This window comes from Pongo abelii, chromosome 3 (assembly GCF_028885655.2).
Source record: "Pongo abelii isolate AG06213 chromosome 3, NHGRI_mPonAbe1-v2.0_pri, whole genome shotgun sequence".
NCBI lineage: Eukaryota > Metazoa > Chordata > Mammalia > Primates > Hominidae > Pongo > Pongo abelii.
This window is the reverse complement of record NC_071988.2, coordinates 160975530-160988801: the sequence shown is the minus strand read 5'-3', so window position 1 is coordinate 160988801 and position 13272 is coordinate 160975530. Positions and strand designations below refer to the sequence as shown.

The window sequence follows — 13272 nt, the reverse complement described above, 5'->3', positions numbered from 1 at the left end:
TCAAACAAAGTCTGAAATAATATGTATGTATTGAATACCACACAGTGGCGACCAGTCTTTTATTCTATAAAATGTAAAAATGTGTATTTCAGGGGTTCCAAAGGAAAATACAGTTTACTGAGTAGTGATTAAAACACATCTGACAGTTGCTTTCTGGTCAGAACAAGAACTTAAGTTTAGTAAGAGAGCACAGTGAGAACTTGATTCCTTTGCGTATATTGTCCATTACTACAATATGAATTAAGGGATGGAATTTTTGGCTTTATATTATTGGTACTAACGATACGTGAAGTTGTTGGGTCAATGATATTTCTGTGAATATTGAATATGTACAGTTCAAGAGATGTTGTTTCCAGTGGCTGCAAACACTCGGAAAGAACCTTAGAATGCCTTTGCATCAAAACTTTGAAAAATACTGAAAAGGTAGGAGGGCTTCACTTTGCCATTGGAAACTATTTTTTCGTAAGCTTTTGGAATTACCAGTGAAACTGAATATGGCCTGTAGGTATTTTCCTTGGAGTGTATATGTGTATATATAAAAGACTGTCTTTGGTTTGAAAAGACAAAAGTTTTGTCTTCTTTTGATAAGGGGTTTTAAAAAGTTAAGTGCTGTTTTCCAGCTCTACTGCATTTCCGTACTATATACGAATCTTTATGATAATAATGTTCTGTAAAGAATATGTTTTACATACAGTTATTTTCAAGTTATGTCACCAATTATGTTCATGTAATCTGAAGCTCCCTTACAAGCCTTATTTTAGAAGGAAACTTGAGAGAAGTTTGCTCATTTACCCAAGGTTTATTCAGTGTGTTAAAGTTAGGGAGGAAAGATGGCCCAGAAGATTAGGAATCATGATTCTAAATTTTTATTGCTGCCAATTTTCAGTAGCATTGGTAGGATAATGTTTCTAAAGTTTGTATTTGTGTAATGGACAGAATACCTTTTTATCTCCTGAGGGAAGTCATCAAGTGTGACAGAGAATTCTTCCTCACAAAGATTTTACAGTCTGGAGAGACAGGTGAAAATCCATATAATGTATGAATGTAAAAAATAGCTCCAGTGGTTGCTATAATGGGTTGATGATTAGTGTAGAATGATATTTATACAACTTCTAGAGGAGATAACCTTTAGGTTAATATTTTCAGCATAACTTGTTTCTAAGCAAGTATATAACACTTAATATTATCACTGTTGCTACATGTTAAGGTACATGTTAAGCTCGAATATACTTTTGCTTTTCTTCCTTTAGAGGCGTTAAGTATCACGTATGCATTCCTTTAGCTATAAACATGCTGCCAGAGGAGTTTGAGTAAAGGATGAAATAAATAAGCTTATTTATTAAAACTCACTGTCATTTTACAAAGTATGTTTGTAGTAAAGACTCGACGTACTTTAAACTTTCATGGACAATATGATGTATGAGAACGAGCCTTGACCCTGAAGAGTTGAGGATCTATATCTAGCTGTCACTAAACTAGCTAGTGACCTAACGTCTTTAGGGCTTCATTTTCTCTAAGAAGACAGGGTTGACTAGATGATTCCTAATGACTTTTAAAGCTCTAAAATAAGTGGCTTGGAAATACTTAATGGAAAGGTAGGACTTCTCCTTGGGTTTTTTTTTTTTCTAATATTACACCATGTGAGTGAATATGTCTATGAGTTTGTTATGTAATTGGTAGGTTAACTTCTTTTATCCAGTCTTTGAAAATAAAAATGTGTGCCAAATTGGAACTTGAGGCTCTTCATATGTTTAAGTCTGTAATATAGTTTAATTAATAATTTAGGCTCATTTCTAGTGTATATAGCTTAATATAGGAAAAACAAATGTCTAGCATGGTAACTTTCCTAATATTTATGTTAAAGTATTGTGTATGAACAGTCTGGATTTTCTGGAAGATTTCTGCCTTATTCTCAAGTATACCTTCCTTGACTTTTTCCTTTATTTGTCTTGTCTTATTTTATTTTATTTTACATTTGCAAAATAAGGTAACCAGAAGTTTTGGTCAACAATGCAGTTATTAAATGAAGGTGAAATTTTTCTGGAAATTTAGCCTAAATATTTTCACTGACAAAAAACAAATCTATTTTATTAAAGTTCATTATGAAATTGAAAATCTCATTTCTGATTTACTATAAATTGGAATGTGTAGTCTCAATCTTGAAAAGATCAAATTGAAAAAAATTAGCAGTATGAAAAGAAGTTAAAAGCAGTATGTGAATAGATGCATTAAAATGAAACTCAAGGAATGACACTAGTTTTCTTTCTAAAAAGCTCATTTGAAAATGAATTTAAGAAATTACCCTTCACAATTCATTGCAGCATTGGTACTAAAATTCATGTAAAAACTGAGTTACATGGTCACATCAGTGTGTAAATAGCCCATCAGTGTGTAAATAGCCAATCAGAATCATTCAACATAAAACTATTTTAGAAACAAATTTGGTTGGTAGAGAAGGGCAGGCAGTAGAATGTTCTTGATAACTATTTAAAATAATTCCTCATGTTTGATAATTGTTTAAAATGATTCCTTGTGTCATCTATAGCAAAATGTTCAAAAGGATGCAAAGAAATGCTTAAGAAAAGCTTTTTAAAAACCATTTATCTGTGAGTAGACAAATATTGTTTTGCTTACAGAATCATAATTTTTCTTTTTTTTACATTTATTTTATTTTTTGAGATGGAGTCTCCCTCTGTCGCCCAGCCTGGAGTGCAGTGGCACAATCTTGGCTCACCTCTGCCTCCCAGGTTCAAGTGATTCTCCCACTTCAGCCTCCCAAGTAGCTGTGATTACAGGCATGAGCCACCACGCCTGGCTAATTTTTGTATTTTTAGTAGAAATGGGGTTTTACCACGTTGGCCAGGCTGGTCTTGAAATCCTGACCTCAAGTGATCTACCCGCCTTGGCCTCCCAAAGTGCTGAGATTATAGGCGTGAGCCACAGCTCCTAGGCTAGAATCATAATTTGTCATCTACACCCTGATGTTTATGTTTAGAAGCTAAAACTTATATAAGCATGGGGATAGAATTTGGTTGTTATTAATTACGTTGATGATTAATTACAGCTGCACTTCTCAAAAACCAAACTCTCTGACCTGGACTCTGGGAGTCCCAAGAGCCTTTCACAGGATCTGTAAAGACAAAACTGTTTTGAAAATAATACTAAGACATTATTTGCCTTGTCACTTTCAAAAGTGTACAGAGGAGTTAGGAGCTATGTATAGATGGGTTATTCCAACAGATTGAAAGAGGAAGGAGAATTCAGCTGCCTTCTATTAAATCAAGTATAATAAGATTTGCAAAAATGTAAAAAACAAAGCTACTTACTTTTTGTTTTTTTTAAAAGTTATTTTTGGCCAGGCATGGTGATTTATGCCTGTAATCCCAGCACTTTGGGAGGCCAAGGCAGGAGGATCTCTTGAGTCCGGGAGTTTGAGACCAGCCTGGACAACATAGTGAGACCCTTGTCTCTAAAAAAAAAAAAAAATCAAAAAATTAGCTGGGTGTGCTGGTGCGTGCCTGTGGTTTCATCTGCTTGGAGGCTGAGGTGGGAGAATCACACCCAGGAGCTCTAAGCTACAGTGAACCATGATCATGCCACTGCATTCCAACCTGAGCAACAGAGCGAGACCTTGTCTCAAAAAACAGTTATTTTTCATAAAAAATATTATTTATGGTTGCAGTAATGGGTGTATTATTTTAAATGAATTAATAATTTTGAAGTTTTCTTTGTAATTTCAAATATGATAAATACAGATAAAATCTCTTTGAGGTCTTCAGTATTTCGACTGTAAAAGTGTCCTCTGAAAAAAAGATTGGAGGATAGCTGAATTACAGTGTTGTTTAGGTCTGTACTGTATGGTAGCCACTAGCCGCATGTATCTGAGTACTTAAAATGTAGCTAAGAAACTCAATTTTTAATTTTAATTAATTTAAACTTAATTTCTGGCTGATCTCATCTTGCAGAGGGCAGTTCACTCTCCCCCTCCAAGAGTGTAAAAAAAAAAAAAAAAAAAGAATTGCCATTCTTTTTCCTTTTTATACTTTATAATGCAAGTATATTGATTAAAAGGTCAAGGGGGAAAAGGTGAAGATGGAGTATTCCAGACCTTTAATTACCTTTTCCCCCTTTTCATTGCATTAATTTGTATTCTTCATTTACCTATTACTGGTATAGCTTTGGGGCATTAGAGGATAAGTAGTGGTAAATCGGGTGCTGCAGTTGACTGAAGACCTTGTACTATTAGTTTATAGTGTTGCTTATAGGAGAATACCACTATCACCTAATGAAGTGTTTTCTAATTTTTTTTCACTGCTCTCAAACTAAATTGCTACTAAATTTTATTTTTGACTTGAGAACATTTTTATGAACTAGATCCATTGCCAGCATTCTCTTATGCAAAGCTGAGAGGTATGCCTCTTGTCAGACTTAATTACCAAGTTTGGTATTTTGTAACAGCTGTTGAGTGAGTCTGGAATAGTCTGCAGTACCATACAAACACCGGTTGATTAGAAAGATAGAAATGGAACAAGAAGATATTTACCAATATTAAATGAAGGTACAAGCAAATATTATTTTTGGTACTGTAATAAAAAGTAAAACAGTTCTTGAAATTTATTTCAAGAGGGATTGACCAGCAATAGCCACTACCAGTGGTAACTAGAAAATGATACCTGTCAGACTACTTTTAGCTCATTGTTTCTATTTTTAAAATGAGTTATTTATTTTTTCCTTCTATAAATTTCATAGATGTAGAAAGATACCAGTAAAGCAAGTTTTAAGTAAGATAAGGAATTCTGCTTTTCAGCTCTTGCCTGTAGCTTGCTTACTTTGATTGCGCAACACTGTTAAATTCATGCTTACTCTTAAGAAATGTGCAAAATTATAGTTGAAATTTTATTTGAATTATTGATCTGAACAAAATAGTATTTTTTTTTTGAATTACAGAAACAAGTAGGAGAAATATTTCTTAAATTTCTGTTGTCAAAAGTTACTTGACTTATGTAAACAAAAATAAAAAGATAGTGCTCACTTTTACAAAATGTGTTAAGTTTTGGAAACTGGCATTAGTACATTATTGTAAATTGATCTGAGAACAGCCTCTTAGATTTTTGTGTTTTGCATTATTTTAGTTAGTAAATAAAAATGACGAGATAAAATTAGTAAGCAGCAAAAAAGTAATCAGTGTTCCTCTTAACATGCTTGTAACTTACAAAGTAAGTTTATTTTACATTTTTATTTAGTTTTGAAATATCTTCCATTTAATGCTCTCTGAACTGTAGATTGAGCGTTATAAAATCCAAAACTGAGCACTGATGTGACACTCAAAGGAAATGCCCATTAAAGCATTTTGGATTTTTAGATTTGGGATATTCAACTGGAAATATATAGTGCAGATATATATTTTTTTAAATTCAAAATCTGAAACACTTCTGGTCCTAAGCATTTTGGATAAGGCATGCCCAACCTATATAAGCTTCATGAGGCCAGAGATCTGTTCACACTTGTGTCAGGTTTATAGCACAGGGTCTGGGCACATGGTAAATGTCAGCAACCATTTGTCAGTTGTACATAGAGTATTAGATCTTCTGGCTGATAACTTCATAGGTAATTTATGCGTATTTTATGTTGTCATCTTAAATTTAAAGTATGAATGAGTAAATTTTCTAAGTGTATGTATTTTACTCTGTAAATATAAAATATTTCTGAGATATATAATATGTTGAATTTTAGGGGGGAAGGGGAAGTTGAGGTCAGAAATATGTGCAAGAATTACACCTTGAAGAAGTAACTTCTATTGACATAACAATTTTAATAACACAAAATCATGGTTTTGAAAATGTGCCTCAAACTACGTAAGAATTCAGGGCATGTAATATGTAACTGTTAGGCAAATTTCATTTTGTTTATAACTTGAAACATTAAAAAAAACTGGTAAAATTCTCTTGCTGTATTATTATTGAATACTTGAAGCTCTGATTTTAATATGGTAAAGTTTTAGGGTGTGTCTTAATACAATTACATAAGGAATTAGTTTACCCAGGAGTTCATTAATAGCACCTAAGACAAGAGCTAAATTGCAACACAAGCAGACTTTAAAGAGAATGCTTGCTTTTATAAATTTTAAAAACTGGAGAATTTGCTTTTGAAGGTTTTTTTTTTTCTTAGTGTATGTGAGTATTGTAGGGAGGCACTTTGAAAACAATAATTGAGAATGATAATATGTCATACTTAATAATGCTAAGTTTTCTTAAAGTTGAGCTACACAGGCTGATTGAATCCTTTGCTTCAGTGAAGCTGCAGATAAGAGTAAGCAGGGTCACCTAAAGATAGATTTACTTAGAGGTTTGGCTGCCTCTCTGGAACCATTTAGCTTTGAACAGATTTCCATAAATGGAAAGAGCAACTGGAGAGACCCAGTACCTTGTGGATGATGTGCAACAGGTGGTAAAACAGTCATTGGATTTTTAAAATAAATGCTTTCCAAATGACTGTTGTTTAAGACTGAGGCTTTAGCATTTAGGGAACTTTGAGACGAACTGGATTTTTTTCCCCCAATTAAAAGTTTCCTGGAAACAATTTTAAAAGATTCATATCATTAGTGTATAGTGCTTATGAATTTGTAATATGACTTTATGAAATTTGTATCAACATTTACTTTTAGTTCCTTTAGGGGACATCTTAAAAAAAATCTGTCAAGTTAGAGACTCTTAAATATTCATGTTTCAGAACATCTTACTAAGTTAACTGTTCAATATTTTAAGTCAGTTAATATATTATTAAGATAATAAAATTTGTTCTTGAATTGCTGATTTTCTTGTAAGGTCAGTGGGTTGTCCTTAATTCAGTACATAAAAGAAATATCTGCCTGGCGTGATGGCTCATGCCTGTATTCCAGCACTTTGAGAGGCCGAGGCGGGTGTATCACCTGAGGTCAGGAGTTCGAAACCAGCCTGGCCAACATGGTGAAACCCAGTCTCTACTAAAAATACAAAAATTAACCGGGCCTGGCGGCATGTGCCTGTAATCCCAGCTACTCAGGAGGCTGAGGCAGAAGAATCACTTGAACCTGAGAGGTGGAGGTTGCAGTGAGCTAGATCATGCCACTGCACTCCAGCCTGGGCAACAGAGCGAGACTCCATCTCAAAAAAAAAAAAAAATCCGCATGTCTGCTCCATGAAAAGTCTATGTTGGGAACCATGGCATATGTAAAGATGGGTTAAGCTAGCCCCCCAGACCTCAAGAAGTTTATAATCTTACAGGAATGATAAGAAATTATCATATTCTTGCTCTATGAAAGGGGAAATTGAAGTTTGAGAGAGATTAAGTTGCTTACCTCAGGTAACAGAAATAAGTGGCAGAGACTGGAACCCAAGCTGTTGGACCTGAAAGCCCAAACCACTGACTGCTGTACACATTGTTTTACAAGTAACATAATCAGCAAAGCATAAAGGAAGTGCTAGAAGAGGAGAGATACAAAGGGTGGTAGAATTTGAAGCCTTCATGGGAAGAATAAACTAAGAAAAAGTCTTAGGTTAAAACCCACTGAGGCTCTGAAGAGAGCGAGGTTAATTATAAAGAAAGTTCCCAAGTACTCTGGCAGTAAATATAATGCATGTTGTTATCCATCTTTAGGCAGCCCTGCCTGGAGAGTACAGTTGTCCCTCAGTATACCTGGGCTATTGGTTCCAGGATGCCTCCTCCACCTGGCAGATACTGAAATCCTAGAATGCTTAATCAAGTCCCTTATACAAAATGCTGTAGTATTTACACTGTATTTTTAATTGTTGTATTTTTTTTATTGCCTCCCCCTCCCCTGCAATATTTTCTTTTCTTTTTGAGACAGTGTCTCACTCTGTCGCCCAGGCTGGAGTGCAATGGTGTGATCTTGGCTCACTGCAACCTCCGCCTCCCAGGTTCAAGTGATTTTCCTGCCTCAGCCTCCTGAGTAGCTGGGACTACAGGTGCCCACCACCATGCCCGGCTAATTTTTATGTTTTTGATAGAGAAGGAGTTTCACCATGTTGGCCAGGATGGTCTCGATCTCTTGACCTCGTGATCCGCACGCCTCAGCCTCTCAAAGTGCTGGGATTACAGGCGTGAGCCACCACGCCCGGCCCCCCTGCAATATTTTCAATCTGAGGTTGGTTGACTTTGCTGATGCAGAACCCTTGGACATGGAGGGCTTACTCAGTCATTCAAGAGGGTCTGTAAGAATTGAATTAATTGATTAAATTAGCGCAGCATGATTCTGTTAGGTGCCCTGGCTTTAATGGCAATACATCAAAATATATAGTTGCCTTCACAAGGTTGTTAATCTACAACCAGCCTCTCCCTGACCCTTCCTCCCTTCCCACAAGTTAGTATTGGCCTAAAATTGATGCAGGGTTCAAATTTCAAGGATCTTTCTTTGTTTTCCTTTCAGTAAGATTCAGAAACTTCTCAGTAATTTCTTTTGTTGTTGTTGTTTTGAGACAGAGTCTCACTCTGTCACCCAGGCTGGAGTGCAGTGGTGCGATCTTGGCTCACTGCAGCCTCTACCTCCTGGGTTCAAGTGATTCTCCAGCCTCAGCCTCTCGAGTAGCTGGGATTACAGGATGTGCCACCATGCTCAGCTAATTTTTGTATTTTTTGGTAGAGACAGGGTTTCACCATGTTGGTCAGGCTGGTCTTAAACTCCTGACCAAGGTCTATCCTCCTTGGCCTCCCAGAGTGCTGGGATTACAGGCGTGACCCACCATGCCTGGCCAACTTCTCAGTAATTTCTAATCAATGTCATTGGTTACTTTATAATCAACATTCATTTTATATCAGTATTCATTTTATAAAATGTAGATACTAGCTTTTTAAAAATTATTTCTGTAATTTATATAGATGAATAGATATCAATGGCTTAGAGTTACTCATGTTATTTTATATTTATTTATTTTTCATTTCTCTTTCAGGAGTGAATATGTTTATTTCTTAGTAATATGTTTTAGTCATGTGTTTAGTGTATTTTTAATTGAGTAGAACTTATTTTTCCTCCAGTGGAAGCATCAGTTCATAGCAGTAATGCGCACTGTACAGATAAGACAATTGAAGCTGCTGAAGCCCTGCTTCATATGGAATCTCCTACCTGCTTGAGGGATTCAAGAAGTCCTGGTATGTAAACTGTTCATTCTTATGTTAAACATGTCATACTACTTCATATGTCTAAAATAAAGTTTTGTTTTGTTTTTTTAATCCAGTGGAATTGTTGGGAATTCTCAAAGGTACATTACACGTGAATATATGACAGCAGTAATTGAACTTTATTTGTCAAGGCCTCCAAGTCTTAAATACTTAATTTTCATAACAAATGATACAGAAAATACCCACTATCGATAGACAAATATTTATTAAGTAGCTATTTATACTGTCATGTCTATTTCCTTAACTCTGGGCAAGTTATAAGCCTTCATAGTCCTTCAGAGTATGATAGATGGGAGCAGTTGCCTGTTAGGGCCACTTTCAATCCTTTATTCAATGATAAATAGGCAGTAACTCCAGAGAACCACACATGGTAGAGAGAGAAGGGAGCTTTTGCTATTTTTTTCCACACATCCTTCAGAGTGTGAGTTTTTATTTTTTTGTGGTCCCTCTTAGTCTTTAAGAACAACTTTGATAGTCATTTTGTCCAATTCTGATTTGTCCTAATTTTAATTTAATGCCCAAATGTTAATTTGACTTGATACAAAAAGACTGGCTCACCTTCTCATTGGGATTTACAGTAAGAGCAACCATACTTCTTAATTTGAATAGAATCCTGTGTATTACTCAGAGATATGAGAATAAATTTGCAGCATTTTCGGTCAATCTATTAATCTAAGATAGTATGTATTAACTGTATCTCTTAATTGAAATAGAAATGTCATATCTTGGTTATTTGTGCACATTAGAAGGAAGCCAGAACAACATTATTGTATGTACTAGAATACCAGATAACAATCTGTACCTACTGTTTTAGTGACTAAAACATCAGGACTGTTACATTAAATAAAAGTTTAACATTAAATAAAACTTTAAATGCCGGGCGCGGTGGCTCAGGCCTGTAATCCCAGCACTTTGGGAGGCCGAGATGGGCGGATCCACGAGGTCAGGAGATCGAGACCATCCTGGCTAACATGGTGAAACCCCGTCTCTACTAAAAATACAAAAAATTAGCCGGGCGAGGTGGCGGGCGCCTGTAGTCCCAGCTACTCGGGAGTCTGAGGCAGAAGAATGGCGTGAACCCCGGGGGGCAGAGCCTGCAGTGAGCCGAGATCATGTCACTGCACTCCAGCCTGGGTGACAGAGCGAGACTCCGTCTCAAAAAAAAAAAAAAAAAAAAACTTGAAATACTGAAAGGTAATATTTCTTGTCTGTAATGAGCAAGTTTTCCTTTTCATATTCTAAAATGAACTATAGGTGCTTATGTTTTACTGAGTACATATTTATAAATTTTCACATTTTGAGCCACATGCATATATTACCTGTTAAAAAATAATGATGGATATGTGGATGGAAAGTAATTATTAACTAACTCACTATTATACTATTATTTTCAAATGTTTTCACAACTGTTAGAATAATTTAGAATTTTTCTACAATGAGTTTGAAAATATAAGTGTGAAAGAGTGGAGTGACTACTCATGGTCCTTGCCTTACCCAGAGGATTAACATTTTTCCTTAAGTTGATTTTCTGTGCATTTATTTTCCTTATGTAGTTTAAATCATATTGAATATTCAGCAAATTAACTTCTTCAGTATTAAGCTCTTATCCTGCTTTGATTAATTCTTAACAAACCTCGCCTCTTCTAAATATTGAACTGTCCACATGAGAAACATTGATGGGGGTGGGAAATTTTAATTTTTCAACTTTTTTTTATAGTGGAAGTGTTTGTTCCTCCTTGTGTATCAACTCCAGAATTTATCCATGCTGCTATGAGGCCAGATGTCATTACAGAAACTGTAGTGGAGGTGTCAACTGAAGAGTCTGAACCCATGGATACCTCTCCTATTCCAACATCACCAGATAGCCATGAACCAATGAAAAAGAAAAAAGGTAGAGTATATTTATACATTTCTGAGAAGGCAGGTGAAAATTTTTCTCTTTTTCCTCATCAAGGGACATAGAAAGTAGTATATGCTGTAGATTTAAGATTGCTGTTAACCAGATATTCTCAAAGAATCAACATTGAGATTTTAAATTTAGTATTTTAACGTACTCATACTGTTTAAAGGAGTTAGTATGTAAGGCTTGAGGATAATTGCCTGACAATGATATTTAACAGGTGTTAGACACACAGAAGGCAGATCAGAGATTCCCTGCACCTTGTCTTACTCCATCTTCTTGTTGACCCTTTTATGGGTACTTGGTTACTTAAAACACACACACACACACACACACACACACACACAACATTTTATTCTTTATTTTACAAAGTCTTGTCTTCCCTTGCTTTCATGGATATTTTTTAAAAAGTCAGGCACCCTTTAGTCCCAGCTGCTCAGGAGGTGAGAGGATTGCGTGAGTCCAGGAGTTTGAGGCCAACCTGGGCAACATAGCAAGACCCTATCTCAAAAAACCTAAATAAACAGTGATATACATATATATATATAATATTCCTATATATATATGTATAGTCATACTAAATATATATATCATTTATATATCATACTATATACAATATTCATATTTATTATATATCATGCTATTTTTACCTTATACCTTCTGCTTTGAAACACTAAGATTGCTGATAGAGACTTCTGATTGACATAAACTCACCAGTAGGTAAAGAGCATTTCCACTTACTATTTGACTCCTGCTGAAATTTCTGCTCCCCTCATCCCAATAGCACATTTTCAACATCATGAGGAAATGGGCAGTAAGTGGGTCTTTTTCTGTTGAAATCAAAGGTAAAATTGGAAAGAAATGACATTCTAAGTAATTGGGTATTCATCTAATTCTCCTTTCTTCTCTAACTCTTCACATTTTAGAGTAAAATGCAAAAATAAAGGTGGGTTTGAAATAATGGTATTTTCTTCTCTTCATTAAATATAGTGTTTCAGATTGCCACAGTGTGTACCATTCTGTGGTCATTGTTGTAAGGGAGATGAGAATAAGACAGTGTCTTCCCACTTGCAATACATGTAGATTATATGCATCTCAAGAGAGGTATATATGAGAGAATTTAGGAGGAAGAGTTACTTCCTGATGTAAGCATTTCAAAACAAAAGGCATACATATAAATAGCCTTATTTACCCACTGCCTGCTATAGCACTTGGCTGGTTGCATCCAATGAGAGCTGTCACAAAATACTTAAGAAATGTTTGTTTAGATTTAATACCAGGCATGATGGCTCACGCCTGTAATCCCAGCACTTTGGGGGTCTGAGGTGGGTGGATCACTTGAGGTCAGGAGTTCAAGACCAGCCTGGTCAACATGATGAAACCCTGTCTCTACTAAAAATACAAAACTTAGCCAGCCATGGTGTTGCATGCCTGTAGTCCCAGCTATTCAGGAGGCTGAGGCAGGAGAATCGCTTGAACCCGAGAGGTGGAGGTTGTGGTGAGCCAAGATTGCACCAGCGCACTCCAGCCTGGGTGACAGAGTAAGACTCTGTCTCAAAAAAAAAAAAAAAAAAAAAAAACCACCTTTAAAAGAACATGAAAAACAGGGGCCATGTAGGGAGCCAGGATGTGGCTCCCATTATATGATATGATATAATCCAGGAAATACTTTGCCAATTTAATACAATTTTATTTATTTCTGTGAAAGCTCTTAGTGACCATTTAAAAATTACAAGGCTGGGTGTGGTAGCTCAGGCCTGTAATTCCAGCACTTTGGGAGGCTGAGGCAGGAGGATTGCTTGAGCTTAGGAGTTCAAGACCAGCCTGGGCAACATAGTGAGACCTCATCTCAAGGAATAAAAAAAAAATTAGCCAGGTGTGGTGGCACATGCCTGTAGTCCTAGCTACTCGGGAGGCTGAGGCAGGAGGACTGCTTAAGCCTGGGAGGCTACAATGAGCCATAATCGTGCCACTGCATTCCAGCCTGGGCGACAGAGTGAGACCCTGTCTCAAAGAAAAAAAAAATACATGTAACCATTCTGTCTATACTTAGTACCATAAGGGAGACAATGAAGAATAAGAGTATCATTATTTATATTTTTGTGGTTAAGTATATTTGGGATATACAAACTTAGATAGGTTCTTTTTTAATAGCAGTCCCTCTTTTTATTTTGAGAGCCTTTAATATACTAATGTGC

General features: G+C 35.9%; 1 protein-coding gene across 14 annotated transcripts in view; it reads left to right on the top strand.

Annotated features, from left to right (window-relative positions):
• ELF2 (E74 like ETS transcription factor 2) overlaps positions 1-13272 on the top strand; it is a 142756-nt gene that overhangs the window by 105554 nt on the left and 23930 nt on the right. For 9 of the 14 annotated variants that reach the window (XM_054553537.2, XM_054553532.2, XM_024245932.3 and 6 more), the window contains 2 exons: positions 9031-9144; positions 10892-11065. In XM_054553537.2, coding sequence (XP_054409512.1) covers positions 9105-9144; positions 10892-11065 — 214 coding nt within the window. In that variant the 5' untranslated portion in view covers positions 9031-9104. The remainder of the gene's footprint in view (positions 1-9030; positions 9145-10891; positions 11066-13272) is intronic. The other 5 variants (XM_054553533.2, XM_024245933.3, XM_054553531.2 and 2 more) reach the window with 1 other exon arrangement.